The 14,613-nt window shown below is 43.4% G+C and overlaps 1 protein-coding gene across 3 annotated transcripts in view; it reads left to right on the top strand.

Annotated features, from left to right (window-relative positions):
• LOC119393568 (acyl-CoA-binding domain-containing protein 5) overlaps positions 1 to 14,613 on the top strand; it is a 30,035-nt gene that overhangs the window by 2,293 nt on the left and 13,129 nt on the right. For 2 of the 3 annotated variants that reach the window (XM_037660671.2, XM_037660670.2), the window contains exons 3-7: positions 1,971 to 2,043; positions 2,360 to 2,398; positions 8,170 to 8,326; positions 11,750 to 11,827; positions 12,525 to 12,604. In XM_037660671.2, coding sequence (XP_037516599.1) covers positions 1,971 to 2,043; positions 2,360 to 2,398; positions 8,170 to 8,326; positions 11,750 to 11,827; positions 12,525 to 12,604 — 427 coding nt within the window. The remainder of the gene's footprint in view (positions 1 to 1,970; positions 2,044 to 2,359; positions 2,399 to 8,169; positions 8,327 to 11,749; positions 11,828 to 12,524; positions 12,605 to 14,613) is intronic. The other variant, XM_037660673.2, reaches the window with a different exon arrangement.

Below are 14,613 nucleotides of genomic sequence, written 5' to 3'. Positions count from 1 at the left end.
AAAATGTCCCGTGTGCTTGGAACAATGAATTGGTTTAGATTGATAAAGTGTGCTTGGAGAACTCTTGCGTAGTTTATTTCACCACCATAGGTTTATTATTAGAGGAGAAAACCAAGTTCAAAGTATCATTTTGAAATTTCGCGCCGAACTTTGTAATCCGTGACGTAAAAGAATTCAAAGAGCATTTAACATATTTTGGCGCCACTGGCTCGACGAAATTTCACAAACTCGTTATGTCAAGTCTCTGGCCCCCTCAGAGGACAATGTACTTCGATTTAACCGATTAGGAACTACGTAGGCCCAACCAGGTGCCGTCAAAAATATGTGACGTCACGGCAAATGGTGTGGGAATTCCAAGGTGGCGTCGCCACCTGTATTTTCTTTTTGCGCGTTTTCTCGCTTATTAAGCGTCTTCGCACAGAAAGCGTGGTGTTTTTGGTAACGTGGAAGACTACTTTACTAATGCGAGAAAAATCATTTTGCTCTTTAGTGTCCCTTTAAAGAACCCCAGGTGGTCAGAATTTCCGGAGCTCTCCACTGCAGCGTCCCTCATAATCATATCGTGGTTTTGGGCCATTAAACCCCAGATGTTATTATTATAATTATTATTATTAAATTTTTTGAGATGTCAGTTGTACAAGACTGTAAGCCTAACTTATACATGCATGAAAGATCCTTGCTTGTGCTTGCAAAATACTGGAGACTCCAAAACTGAGTATGTCTGTGCCTGCATACATGTTTATTTTTACATGTGAATTTACATTCTTCCATAGAAGATAACCAGGTGTATTGGTCTGCTGAATAGTTATGTAGCTGTTATATAGTAAGCATGGCTTACCCAGGAATGGTCCACCAAACTTGTCGAATACTTAATAAAAAAAAGATAGTAATCATTGTTATGACAGTCTTGTACTAAACAGTGATGGTAGCTTTCAACCTTGGTTAGTATTTCATTGGAGAAGACACTAGTGTACTGTGTGTTGGTTGGATATATGATGCTGAGGGGGTCAGAATTAATTCGTGGTCCCTCATTGTGACATGCCCCGTAAAACCCCAGAATTTGATTAACTTTATTTGAGTGATTACACTAGGCTTGGTCGTACTATTTCCGACTAGAGTTGCAGGTCTAAATAAACACTGCGATTCAGACAGCTGGAAAACTTGACTATGTAAAGGGCATAGAAATGGGATAATGTTGATTGCTTTGCCATTCTATTGCAGTAGTGATAATACGCACAAGGCAACTCTTTGCTGTTGTCGCTGCTTTTCTGTCATGGTATTCAAGCGCATTAATGTTGCGTGCTGTGTGTGTTGGAACGTTTCCAGGGACAGTGTCGCACAGTGAAATTGCCTACAAAACTTACCTAGCCAAGTGTCAAACTGCCACATTCTGCTCAAGTGTCTTAGCAGCATTCTGTCTTCAGCAGCCAGCACGTCCGTGGTGTCCATAAGGTGGCACCGTGGTGCATACACTGGTCCGAGCAGAATGCACTGCAACTGACTTATAAGTATTTGCTTTACAGCCCAACTCCGATTCATGTTTGAAACAGTGCTACTCTTTTTACATGAGAGGCACCTTGTTAATAATTTCATGGACTTTTTTTAAGCGCAGAAAAAACAAAACAGTGCTACTGGTGATGCATCATGAGCAATTGAAAATGGTGTTTTCCTATTTTCTCTTCAAATCTCGTATTATTATCATGGCTATTATGGTAATAATTAGTTTTTCACTTAATCAGTGCTCGCACCTTGAATGTTAAAGACGCAAGAAAATACTGGAGTCCTCTCCAGGAGGCTGATAACAAAATGCAGCTGGTTTTATCAGCACAAAGGATTTTCTCTTTCTTTTTTTTTTTTTGCACTTGCTCCATCTTAAATTAACTCTGACATCTGGCATAATGATCTGAGTGCCGATGTAAAGCATAGTTGTATCCTGAGATGCAAGCACATTTCCGTTTCTCCACTTGCAGGGATGCTTGGATGAAGCTTGGCGACATGTCGAAACAAGAGGCTATGGAGAAATACGTAGAGGAACTTGTCAAGGTATTGCTCGCCCGATAGAGTGATGTCGGGCCTGCCAGTATTTGGAGCAGCCATGTTTCTGTGTGCACTGTTCATTCATGCTTTGCTGCTTAGCCAATTCGTTTGAGCACGGCAGTTGTGTGCATTGCATCCCTGCACTCTCCTCAGTTCTTGCATGCCACCCTTTTGTTTTAGCTCCAAGATTTAGGTTTGTCATTTTTTCTCCTTTTAAAACATCCCTCCTTGAACGTTGCGTGCATCCTCCTTTTTCCTGCCTGCAATAATCATTTCTTTTGTGTTCTGTTATTTTGGTTTTGTTTGTTTTGTTTATTTTCAGGTTGTTAAAAAGTGTCAAGAAAATGCCACAGAAGAGCAGGTATGATTGTGCATTTAGGGAACGCTAAGTTTTAAAAGCGAGAACATTAAACATGCAAAGAACACAAGCAAGTACACTATAACCTCATTATAACAAAGTCACATATGATACGAAAATAACTTCATTATATTCGAAAATTCGTTATAAACGTGCAGTCATAATACTGTATCTATGACAGGACAATTTTTCATTTACTTCGTTATGACCGATAATTCGTTATATCTGTGTTCGTTATATCGAGGTTTCAGTGTATTGCAGTACAGTGAATTCAGAGACTGACGCGTTTCTTTTTTTTTTCATTCAAGAGCTTTTAGGCCAGAAATGAGTCATTTAAACCTTAAAACTTATACTGAATTAAGGCTTGCAGCTTTACAGGAAGATGTACAAAAACGAATATGGAAACTCACTACATTACCAGTCAAATGTTTCCATATGCCTTTTTTTGTGTTTGGTTCTCTTGGTTTGCAAGTCATAATTTATGGGGAGAAGAAAGTATACTGAGTTACTGGGTTAATGCCAGAAGCATGTTCTTTGGAGGACTGTTTTCACTAATATTTCTGGCTTTGTACAACTTCAAAATGCTTTTTGCTAATCTTTGCAACAGCTTGAGCCTGGCGGTATAGTGGACTTTGGCCTGGAAGAAGAGCTAACCTTTTTCTGTCTTTGCATCTCAAAGCTTATGCTGTATCTTCTTGATGCCCACTGCATGAAGTAGCCTTGCATTTTGCATGACTGAACACTTCACTGGTTCCTCACGGTTATGTGCATGCGCGGTGTTTGGTGCAAAACTTTGTGAGCTTTAAGTCCTTATGCATGGCCATCTTTACGTGTGTTCAGTCATCATTGGCTGAGTGCAACATTGTATGTCTTGCTAGGAACTGTGCTTGAAGGAACACTTAAGAGAAAGTCTGCTTTCCACTGTAGCAGCGTAGTGTTGCATGTTGTGTTTGTGGAAGTTTCTGGTCCTGATTCTTTTCCTCCTAAGTGTTTCTTGCTCCATCCTTGACATGCTGCCTGTCTTTTAAAAACTTTCTGCTTGTGTTATGTTATACATCCAGGTATCCTGTCAGCCATTCATAACTGCATGGATGTATTTTTTATTGCTTTGACGCTATCACATGCTTCATCCTTTGCCATTCACACTGTGGGGAATCTTCACATGTAAAGATTCCTGACGTCACTAAGTAGGACATTCATAAAAGAGAGTAAGAAGCAGCAGCCACTACATTTACAGCTAATTGTAGGTAAACAGAATTACTGTTAGTCTATATTTTCAAACTACTTAAGTGCTTCTCGCTCATATACGTAATAAAACAGATAGCAACTTTGGCATGTTAGCAGATTTTCCAGTTTGTCCAGAAAAGTTCAGGGTCATTTAGCTGCAAGGATTTGTTTTCAGATGATAATGACATTAATGGGGAAATACAAGTAATTCTAGCAGTTTTCTAGCAGGTCTTAAATTATTACTTGGAGGATAATTTAAGGGGGTCATAAACACTTGCAGGAGATGTGTAACAAACCAAAAAAATCGTGGTTTCCCGCATAACACAGCCGTGAAATGTTGGTAAGCATTCATCGTAAGTTCCTTGAACAGAGATGACTGAAGCAGGTGACATACTAAGTACCTTCATGCAAGCAAGATGCTTTGTTGTTCATGGTTACAAAGCTCATGGTTTGTAGTTCATGGTTCACATTGTGAAGCTTGCAGTAACGGAGCATGATTCTCATTCAGTGATGTGACATCTCATTGAAGGTGGTGCGAGGGATGCAGAATTGCCTGTGACAGCAATAACATTATTAAAATGAGTTCACTGTTTGCCATGTTTCTTCTTGTGTGATGATTCATCGCTTGAATTCTTCTAACGCCCGCATTCTTCCTACTTAAAAAAGTTAGTGTGGTCATGCCATAGTCAGAGGGCACATGTTTTGGGCTGTGAAAGCTATAGCTTTTGCTACTAACGTACACTGCACCACATGGGGCTTAACACTACAATCGACACGAGATGCCACTACTGCTTATTTTTTTTCTTTTCTGCATTTGTACCACTGTAATGCTGCGTAGGGGCTGTGGGTATTGATGATGATGATGATAGATTCTTTTATTAGGCAAAGGGAGGACCGAAGGCCACTGATCAGGAGGTTGGGGGTGGGGGAGGGTTGGTAGGCACACACTAAATCACGCGCGCCAAGCCGCTACTAACTCCGAAGTGGGCCAATGTGATAAGCTGGTGAGGGTGTTCGAGTATGTCCCTTTGTACTGCTTCCAAATCGGGATGCATAAAAATGGCGCTGTTCCTTCGATGAGGATGTAGGGCAGGACAACGTAAAATAAGATGCTCCATGTTGGCTATGCATGGAGAGTGGCAAAAGGTACATATGCAGGGGGCGGAGGTGTCTATGCCCCTCTTCCGGTCAGCAAGAGTCTGCCATTGATGAATTATGTGAGGGGTAGTGGCTGTGTTTGCTAGCACTTTGTTAATAAATATCTCCTGAGATCGGCTGAGGGCGAGGTTCTTAAAGATACGAGGAGGGGTGACATCTTTGAGTCTCTCCCGGTTAGTGTACTTGAGGAAGCATCGCAGTCGTGCCATTTCGGAATGAGAGCTCGGTGGCAAATTCGTGTAGGGGTGGCAACCAAGATCGGGAGATCCATGTAGGAGAGGTTGGAGATGATATGGTAGAACTCCAGCATTCGAGGTGGCGAGACTGTGTGCCACCTCGTTACCTCCCCCTTGGATCCCCACGTGACCCGGCGTCCAGGCGACTCTTGTGTCAATGCCATTCTTCTGTTTGTGCAGGAGAATTTTGCGGATGCGTAAAGCTGCAACATCTTCTGTATTGGGATTCTCGATGTCCTTTAGTGCTTCATATGAGTCCGTGTAGATAGTTGATGGCGCTATGTTATCCTGTAGGGTGGTCCAAATGGCCAAAAGTTCTGCTTGTGTAGGCGTCGTGTAGTCCATTCTGCACATGTAGCGCTTGGCCTCACCGGTCGATGGTTTGTACCATGCTAAGGCCAGGCTTTGTCCATCGAGAGCGGCGTCGGTAAATGCGGCATTGGTGGTGTGCAGATTGTGTCGCTGAGAAAGCCGCTGTCTCGCCGCAGTGGCTCCGATTGGGAGTGGTGTGGATGTCTTGGAGTGGCATAGGAGAGGAAAGTTAAGGATGTTATCTTCACTAGCCATGTCCCGGGGTTCCATACGGACACGTCGGGTGTCCCAAAGCAGGGTGTCTTGCCCCTGTATGGTGAGGTGTAAACGGTTGTACAGAGATGTCTGCGCATTTCTAAGAATGTCATCAATGGGTGGCATGGGCGTTAGGTTCTGCAGTTTTTGTATATTGGTAAACTTAGGGAGGCCCGTGATAGTCCGAAGGATGTGTCGGTGGAGAACTTGCAGAGTTTTTTCGGCTTTTTTTGACAGCGATATGACGGTGCCTCCGTAAGTGATTTTGCCAATAGCGATTGATCTGACTATGGTAGCGCAGGCTGATTGGCGTGCTCCGCCAAATTTATTGGAGATGCGCTTTATTGTGTTCAGTAGCTTTGGCCATTGTTTTTTGAGCTCGGTGGTCCAAAGATGTCCCGTATTACAGCTATGGATGGGAATACCGAGAATTTTAATGTGCCCGTGTGTTGCTGTTACTTGATGCGGTCCTAGTGTTAATTTTATTGCCTGCTCTGTTGCAAGAGCTCTACGTCTACCATTGACGCAAAGAAGTTGAGTTTTCTCTGGCGCTAAGGCCAGTCCTATTTTTGGAAGGGTATCTTCGAGTGCAATGAGAGCAGCTTGAAGTTCATTTGTCATATCCTGAATGTTCCCGCCATAGTCCTGTGCTTCAGTCCAAATGGTTATATCATCCGCATATATGGTATAGCGGGCACCAGTGTTCGATTCCAGTTCTTGGGCTACAGTGAGCATGGCAACATTAAAAAGCAGAGGACCCAAAATAGAGCCCTGAGGAACGCCTCGGTCGAGATAGTAAGTCGCAGGGGACGTATTACCATTGGCGCGAAGTCGTACTGGTCGTGCTTCTAGAAATCTTGCGATCCACTCAAGCGTTCGTTGGCTGGGGTATATTCTTGCTAGATTCGATAGGATGTGGTCCTGTTTGACTTTGTCAAAAGCTTTTCGCATGTCGACTGCTAAAATATAGTCAGGAGGTCCGCATCGTGAGTTTCGATTTAGGACTCTTCGAAGCAACCAGAGGTTGTTGTGCGTTCCCATGTTGGGTCTGAAACCGGCTTGAGACGGGTGCAATCCTGATGCGTGATATTCGATATAGTTGGTTATCCTCGTATGTATCATCCTCTCAATGAGTTTACAGATGGTCGGTGTAAGCGATATGGGACGGAGATTGGCTATAATTGTAGGATCCTTGCCTGGTTTTGGTATAGGATTGATAATAGACAGACGCAAATGTTCTGGGACTACTCCCTGAGACCATTGCTCGTTAATGATTTTTAGGAGGGCAGTTTCGGCTTCTTCTGACAGATTGCGTAACATTTTCCAAGTGATGTTGTCATGTCCCGGTTCAGAATCACATCTGCCCTGTTTTACGGCTGCATGAAGCTCCCCTAGCGTGAAAGAAGCGTCCAGGTCTGGGTTTGTGAATTCAATCTTCGGCGTTTCGAGCGGAGAGGGCGCCCTAATGCTGGCATGAGGAAAAAATGTTTTTATGATTTCCTCTTCATGCTCGGCGTTGCCGTGTCGGAGTGCAAGTCTGTGGGTATTAAACTAAAACAATAGTCTCTTCATTAGTGACTCTGCTCGCAAATTTTCTTTAGCTTCCAATGTTATGTTACCAGTCATCGAGAAATTTTAAAAATTTATTTATTGGATACTGCTGGCCTGAATTTGCGGGCCTTAAGCAGGAGTGGATGGGTTACACTTTCAGTACAAATGCACTTGCAACGGAAAAATCCAACTGGTCTGTCAAATACCGCACTTCATACAGTAATATGATTTGTAGTGGCAAACATTTGGTATATCAACATATGTGGTCCCGCTTTTATACAATGCATTGCTCAGCACTTGCACTGTGTGGGAAAAAAAAAAAAAGAAACAAGTATCTGTTAGGTGCGTTAGATGTATAAACATGATGCACATTATCAGAGAACATAACTGAAAGGAAAGATCAGTTGTATCATGTAAGTTGTATCACTCGCTGCGAGTGTTTTTTACAAAGGCAGAGACCCACAGCATATGCAGATGTTGACTCTGGACTATGGGGGTTTCTGATTAATTGGCTGTCACAACTTCAGAGAAATCAGTGGATTTAAGTGTGTCGCATAAAGCACTGGTATACTGCTGGTATGACAATAATAGTGACAACAATAATGCCGCTTGTACAATTTAAAAAATATAACATATTTGCCTGATGGCCCCCTCGTCACAGCCCTAGGATGAAATCCTGGGTGCGTACAAATTAGGCTTCCTTTCTGTTGGTGAAAATGCCATGATAAATTCGATATTGTCACATAAAAACCTGCTGGTTTGTGCTGACTGGAAATTTTTCATGTGGAGCCACAGCATGGAAAGCAGACCAGTTATTGGCATGACCTTTGTCGCTTTTGCAATGTTACTTGAACATAATGAACCAGTAATGGATGCCTCAAATGCTGGAGGAAGTACCCGTAGCAGTTGTCGCAATGTAAACATTGTGCCTTGCTAGGAAAAGCTCAAATTTCTATCCAAGTGTATACGCCTTCAGTCCTGTTCTGTGCAGCAAGTTTTCCCGCTGGCTTTTCATCTCATTATTTCTCTTTTCAGATTGTCGAGGCAATGTCGTACACCGATCACGTGGCCAAGTTTGTGGATCTGCTTGGGCCCTTGTTTGACTCGGTTCCACCTCAGATGGCCGCCGCATTTCCACAGGTCAAATTGAATGGCAGTCGGGAATCTGAAGATGACATAGAGACAATTGAAGGTAATCGCAGACTGAACTTAGACAATTTGCACTGTTAGGCTTAAAGGGGCCCTGGAACACCTTTCTTAGTTATATTGGAATAGTCTCATTATTGACGTATGACTCTTCACGAGTCATATGGCGCAGAAATTTTTCGAATCCGTCAAGTCTAAGTGGTGTTACCAAATTACAGAGATCACGTTCCGCAGCTTTCTCCCTCAACTCAATGCTGCGAGTGCACGGGAAGCTGCGCGGGGCGTGAAGGGAGGGAGGGCGGAGGTGCGAGGAGGCGCCGAAGAGTTAGTCAGCGCCGGCGGCATTTTTTTTCTTCATTGTTTTCTCTCTGGCGTCTCGGCACAACCACGTGGTCTGTGGCGCCACTTCCGGTTGGCTTGCATGACCATCGTCGAGCAGAGGCCATCGCACTGTGTATCGCGCGTGCTTGAAAACTGCGAGTCGGTTTGGTAATGTTGGGTGTGCACCTCGAACTGCCGTAGCGTTTTCATCGCTCTGCCAACCATGGACGCAAACCTGCGTGCGTGTTTGGAACGAATGACAGCTGAGATGGGTTTCGACCCACACTTCGATACACCGCCTCGTCGCACTGCTCGCGCTTGAATCGTATTCAACACGACAAAGCTGCGTGCACCCTTCTCCCAGTGGCGGTACTTCGATGCTGTTTGCTCTTCGAATGCGGGTGCACAGCGAGTGCGGGCTGACAACAAAGAACTAAAGACTAGAAGAAAGGATCGTGGGGCATCGGGCCGGCGCGGACCCATCCCCCGGCTGTCTGCAGCTACCGTGAAAATGCGAGTCTGCTTGGTTGCTGTGTCGCGGTTTCTCGGGAACCTGAGACTACGGGAAGGATACGCCGAGGTACGGCTCGATGACATACTGAACAGACAGCGAACGGGACTCTCGCCATACAGCGAATACAGGTATCCTAAGCTAGCCGGCGCCAGCATTGTTATCGGAGAAATGCTGCACCGCTGCCTTGGTCGGTCGTGAGAACGTGCCGACGATGCAGTTTCCAGCTGATGAGGCAACACTCGAACGGCTGCCACTCTCAACGGCAACCGGCGATGGTCAAAAGCACAGAAATATTCACGATTTCGGCACTGCGCATGGTGAAGAAAACGCAACCACGCAACTACGAGCAGACGAGCTGTCGGTGAGACCGGAAGTGCTAATGTTAATGTTTGTTCGGTGTTTTAATGGCATAACACAATATAAACATACATATTATCTACTTATTGAACTCAAAATTAACAACGAAGGTAATAATGAGGCTGTTATCGTGATTATAACATCAGCCAATGGTGGAACTGCCGACAATCGCGTCATATATTGCGGACTAATACATCATTTGTCGAGAGAAGAGGAAGCGATTTTCAGCTGACTTTGAGAATTTATTGTAAATTTCAGGCCGCTCGCTTCGCTATTATATTTGGCTCGCGTGTTCTCAGGAGCCTCGACTACCGATTGGCAGCGCTTTTTGACCCTGCTCAAAAGGTGTTGCAGGGCCCCTTTAAGGCAACATGCTCACTTTCGAGTGCAGGTGCTGTTTTTTTGATGGGGGTGATGTGCAAAACCTGCCTGTGTACTTTAGGCGTGCGTTGAAGAAAACGCCAGGTGGTCAGAATTAATCTGGAGTCTCCCACTACGATGTCCCTCATAATCGGCTGTCGTTTCAGTGTGTCAAACCCCGTAAATAATATTGGAATCAAATTGATCGGCTATAGTAAAAGAAGGGACACTGAAATATGGCAAATCAGTTTCTCTCGAAGCCTGCAAAGTGGGAGAAGTGTTAAATTTTGTTTCTGCACTCTTATGAGTAGTTGTGTTATGTTGCTAGTTTCTTACGTAACATTATGCACTTTTGCATATTATACTGGAAGTTTGGCAATTTCCATTTCCTTCCTCGTTTTAAAGCTGTAATAACTTATTTTTGTGGCAAGCTGTCACGTGCATAGAAACTGCAGTAATTGTTTGCGTACTTACAGCGCGAGACAACACCACACAGAAGAAGGCACAGAAGGCACACACGGAGCACTGACTGACAGCTGAAATTTCATTGCAACCAGCAAGCCTTTCATACCCATTGGTGGCTAGAAAAAACGTACAAGAAACGTGAAGACGGAAGGTTAGTGCTGGCAGAAAACAGACATGAGTCTAATTTCACAGTCAAGGTACTTGATTTCTTTGGGACAGTGCTACTGACGGTGCGCTTATACACATGTCGTGCAATCTTGCAATCGCACGTGCTTTCTGCATTTCTCTTGTTAGGACGTCACGGTGTTTACCTATCACAGTTCAATCTGTGTACATTGGTTCACAGGGCTCACCGTCATTTTCTTTTGATCAGCAATCTCTGCAGTGTTTGGCCACATGGCCACAAGAGGCTACGCTTGCGACATTGTCGTGGTGATCTTTTAATCTTTGGTTTGAACATCGTCCAGTATGTCCCACGTACTGCTTTCCACGCGACAATGGCAGTGAATAAATCACGCTCTTTTTACACTCGACGAACTGCTTGACATGCCTAAGTGAAAATCCTTGTGATTCGCCCTTTCTATGATTAACCTTTTTGCACATGCTAGCCAATTTTTTTGGCGCCAGGAAGGTGACTTCCTCACTCGCACGTTTCCCAATTCTTTTGAGGTTGTGTGAAACCTGGTGAACGTAGGGCTTGGCAACAACTTTTTTCTTTCTCTTTGTGTGACTGACTCGCTGGCATCTCGAGTTCCCAGGTCTGCGAGTCAGTCACACAAAGCGAAAGAAAAAAAAGTTGTTGCTGTGCCCTATCTTCGTCAGGTTTCATCAGGTCATCAGGCTTTTTTTTTTTTGGCCGAGTGTAAGCAAGGTGTGATTTATTCACTGCCATTGTCGTGTGGAAAGCAATACGTGAGACAAACTGGACAATGTTATGTTTAAACCAAAGATCAAAAGAGCACCACGACAATGTCACACGCGTAGTCACTTGTGGCCATATGGCCAAACACTGCAGAGATTGCCGATCAGAAGAAAATGACAGTGAACCCTGTGAACCAATGTACACAGATTGCAATGTCATATGTAAGTGTGTTGCCCTAACATGAGAAATACAGGAAGCACATGTGATTGCAAGATTGCAGGACATGTGTATAAGCGCACCGTCAGTAGCACTGTCCCAAAAACAAAGCAAGTATCTTGACTGTGAAATTAGAGGTATGTCTGTTTTCTGCCGGCAGTAATGTTCTGTCCGCTCATATGTCTTGTACGTTTTTTCTGGCCACCAGTGGGTATAACATTAAGAGGCTTGCTGGTTTCAATAAAGTTTCATTTGTCAGTCAGTGCTCCGTGTTTGCCGCGTCATCTCTCGCTCTAAATATGGAAGCTAGAAACCAACTCGCCCGACATATTGTTTTGTAGAGTAATTGTGTGTTTTTCTTTTTTAATTCCTAGTTGCAGAACAAGAGCAGCCATTGTACTCTAAGGCTGACAAAAAACAGAGTGAAGACAAACCGGAACGGAAACCAACGGGTAAGAGCAACACGTTGTTTATTGAGAAATGAAACTCTCTGATTCTGTCACTTGGCCTCGTTACGCAATCTGTGTTCTAGTAAAATATACTCCCTAAGCACTAAAGTAAACACACACAACTAGTATCTTGGCTTTCTTGTCTGTTAGTTCCAATTAATGTTGTGTCTAATAACTAGCATAGGCATTTTAAACCATTGTTTTATTGGATACACTGTGACATAATAAAACATAATAAACTACAAAAGATAATTTACTCTTCTTGCTGTTGGACTGTCTACAGTTACAGTCGCCAGGGGCATGCCACTGTCCATGCCTCGTAACGGCGGCATTGTTTACACGAGCTGTCACGTTCGCTTGTAGCATGGCCCGTGATAATCGTTGATGTTAATGCGATTGCACTGAGGTACTTAACTTGTACTCGAGTTTATCTCATATGCTCTTAATAAGTATAGCACACTATATAAGTATAGTACTACATATGTGCCAGTCGCATAGCTAAACACATTGTAAACAACTCTTACACTACATTTGTGCGAGGTGACTTTCAACAGAGCCTTTAGTGTTCAGCCAGCACTTTGTTCTGCTTTGATCTCTTAGGGACTGGTAATGTGTTTGTTGTTTAGCGGTGCTCCTCTTGTTCCTTGAACATTCAAATTTGTGAAAGGTGTGTTTTGTATTCCGCTTGCCATATGTTAAGCTGGAGGAATGAATGGCCATGGATCTGACTTTGAGAGCGACGAGGAAGAATTTTCAGACACCTACGACCACATGGGAGATGTAAGTGTTCTCCTCACATTGATTTCAGCTCTGTTGTTTCTTGCAGACTTCTGCACTTTTTAAAAAAATTTGCACAGCTTGCACCGAGTCACGAAAAGCTGAGGCACAGCAGAGCTGGTTGGCACTCGGCTCGGCCTGGCTTGACTATGCACGTGTGCATTCACACCCCGATGCACGAAGTGTTCACGTGATCACATTGTAAATCATGAGTATTGGCTAGGTATCAATTGGGTGTTTCTGTTTATTTTCTATTTCTTTCATTCTTGCTCTATCTCTTTTTTCTATTTGTTCCCTTTCTCCCTCTCTCTTTGTATTTCTCGCTTCCTCTTTCTTTTTTTATCTCTCTCTCATTGTTTCTATCTCCTTTTCCCTTTCTTTCTCTTTCTATCTTGATGTGTGTTTTTCTGTCTTTTATGTGTCTATTTCTTTCTACCTCTTTCTCTGTCTATTTCTTCCCTTTCTTTCTCTCTATTTCACTTTTTCTTTCTCTCTTTATCTCTCTCTCTCTGAACTCATTCTCTCGCCCTGAATTATTGCATCCCACACCGGGAAAATTGTCGCAGCGGGAGAGTGCGTGCTGGGCTCTTTTGTTTGGAGAGCAAAGCAGAAGATGACAAAGCGAGCGTGTGCTGGCATGATGATGATAGTTTCTTGTCTACATCGCGAATCGGACAAATGGCAGGCATAAAAGCTCTGCTGTAAAAACATAGCAGTGTACTTTATTTGTGAGGTATTCTATACGTACTATGATTGTTCTGAAGTGTTCATCACACTAGGAGACAGTTGAAGTCATTTTTAAATTAAAGAGAAAAATAATTTTCATTTAAAGTCGGTTCTGTAAGATGTGCATTTTGACACTGTCGGCCCTGGCCATGTTGTTCTAGATGGTGGAGTTTCTGACTTGATAATCCTCTGAGTCTATTTCTTTTTGAACTTTCTTATTTGTGAAATTTATTGTTTGTGCAAAGTTTTACTATTATATTTTCTTATCATTATAATTAGAGCTGTACGAATAGCAAAATTTTGGGTGCGAAGCGAATTCGAATTATAAAGATTGAGTGCGAATTGAATCGAATAATTCGAAGTGAAATTACAGGAAAAGTTGCAGAGAATCCCTAAGTATGTGCTTGTGAGATAGCAACATAAAAGTAGGGGTGTGTGAATATTCGAAATTTCGAATATTTTTCGAATAGTGTTTGCTATTCGATTCGATTCGCACTGAAATTTTACTATTCGAACTATTCGAACTTCCCAAAGACAAATGCAGTCAACGTCCGGTTGAAAGTGACCCCTTCAAATTTTCAATATGCTTCACCTCATTATACTCTCGTATTGCGGCAAAGCTGCCTTTCAAGCTCCGTTACGGTCGAACTTAGCCAAGAGACTAAGTCCGGTTGGAAGTGACCCCTTCAAATTTTCAATATGCTTCACCTCATTACACTCTCGTATTGCGGCAAAGCTGCCTTTCAAGCTCCGTTACGGTCGAACTTAGCCAAGAGACTAAGTCCGGTTCGAAGTGGTCCCTAGATTTTCAATATGCTTCACCTCATCACACCCCCGTATTGCGGCAAAGCTGCCTTTCAAGCTCCGTTACGGTCGAACTGAGGTAAGAGACAGTCAACGTCCGATTGGAAATGGTCCCTTGATTTTCAATATGCTTCACCTCCTCACACCCCCGTATTGCGGCAAAGCTGCCTTTCAAGGGCCGTTACGGTTGAATTTGGAGACAGTCGACGTCCGTTTGGAAGTGGTCCCTAGATTTTTAATATGCTTCACCTCATCACACCCCCGTATTGCGCAAAGCTGCATTTCAAGCTCCTGTACGGTCGCAAATGTATTAACTCAAGAAAACGCTGGTTCCAATATGGAGATGAAAGATGTGGCAGAGTTGGGGGCTCAATTAAGGCTGTTTTGGACCTGAAATTTGGGCAGGAAGTCCGAAAAATCGAACGTTTTAGCATCCAAAATTTCAGATGTCCTTATATATCGACGTCTACGAGGCAGATTTG

The sequence above is a fragment of the Rhipicephalus sanguineus genome, chromosome 5 (genome assembly GCF_013339695.2).
Source record: "Rhipicephalus sanguineus isolate Rsan-2018 chromosome 5, BIME_Rsan_1.4, whole genome shotgun sequence".
Taxonomy (NCBI): domain Eukaryota; kingdom Metazoa; phylum Arthropoda; class Arachnida; order Ixodida; family Ixodidae; genus Rhipicephalus; species Rhipicephalus sanguineus.
Note: the sequence above shows the minus strand (reverse complement) of the source record. Positions and strands in the feature narration are given on the sequence as shown.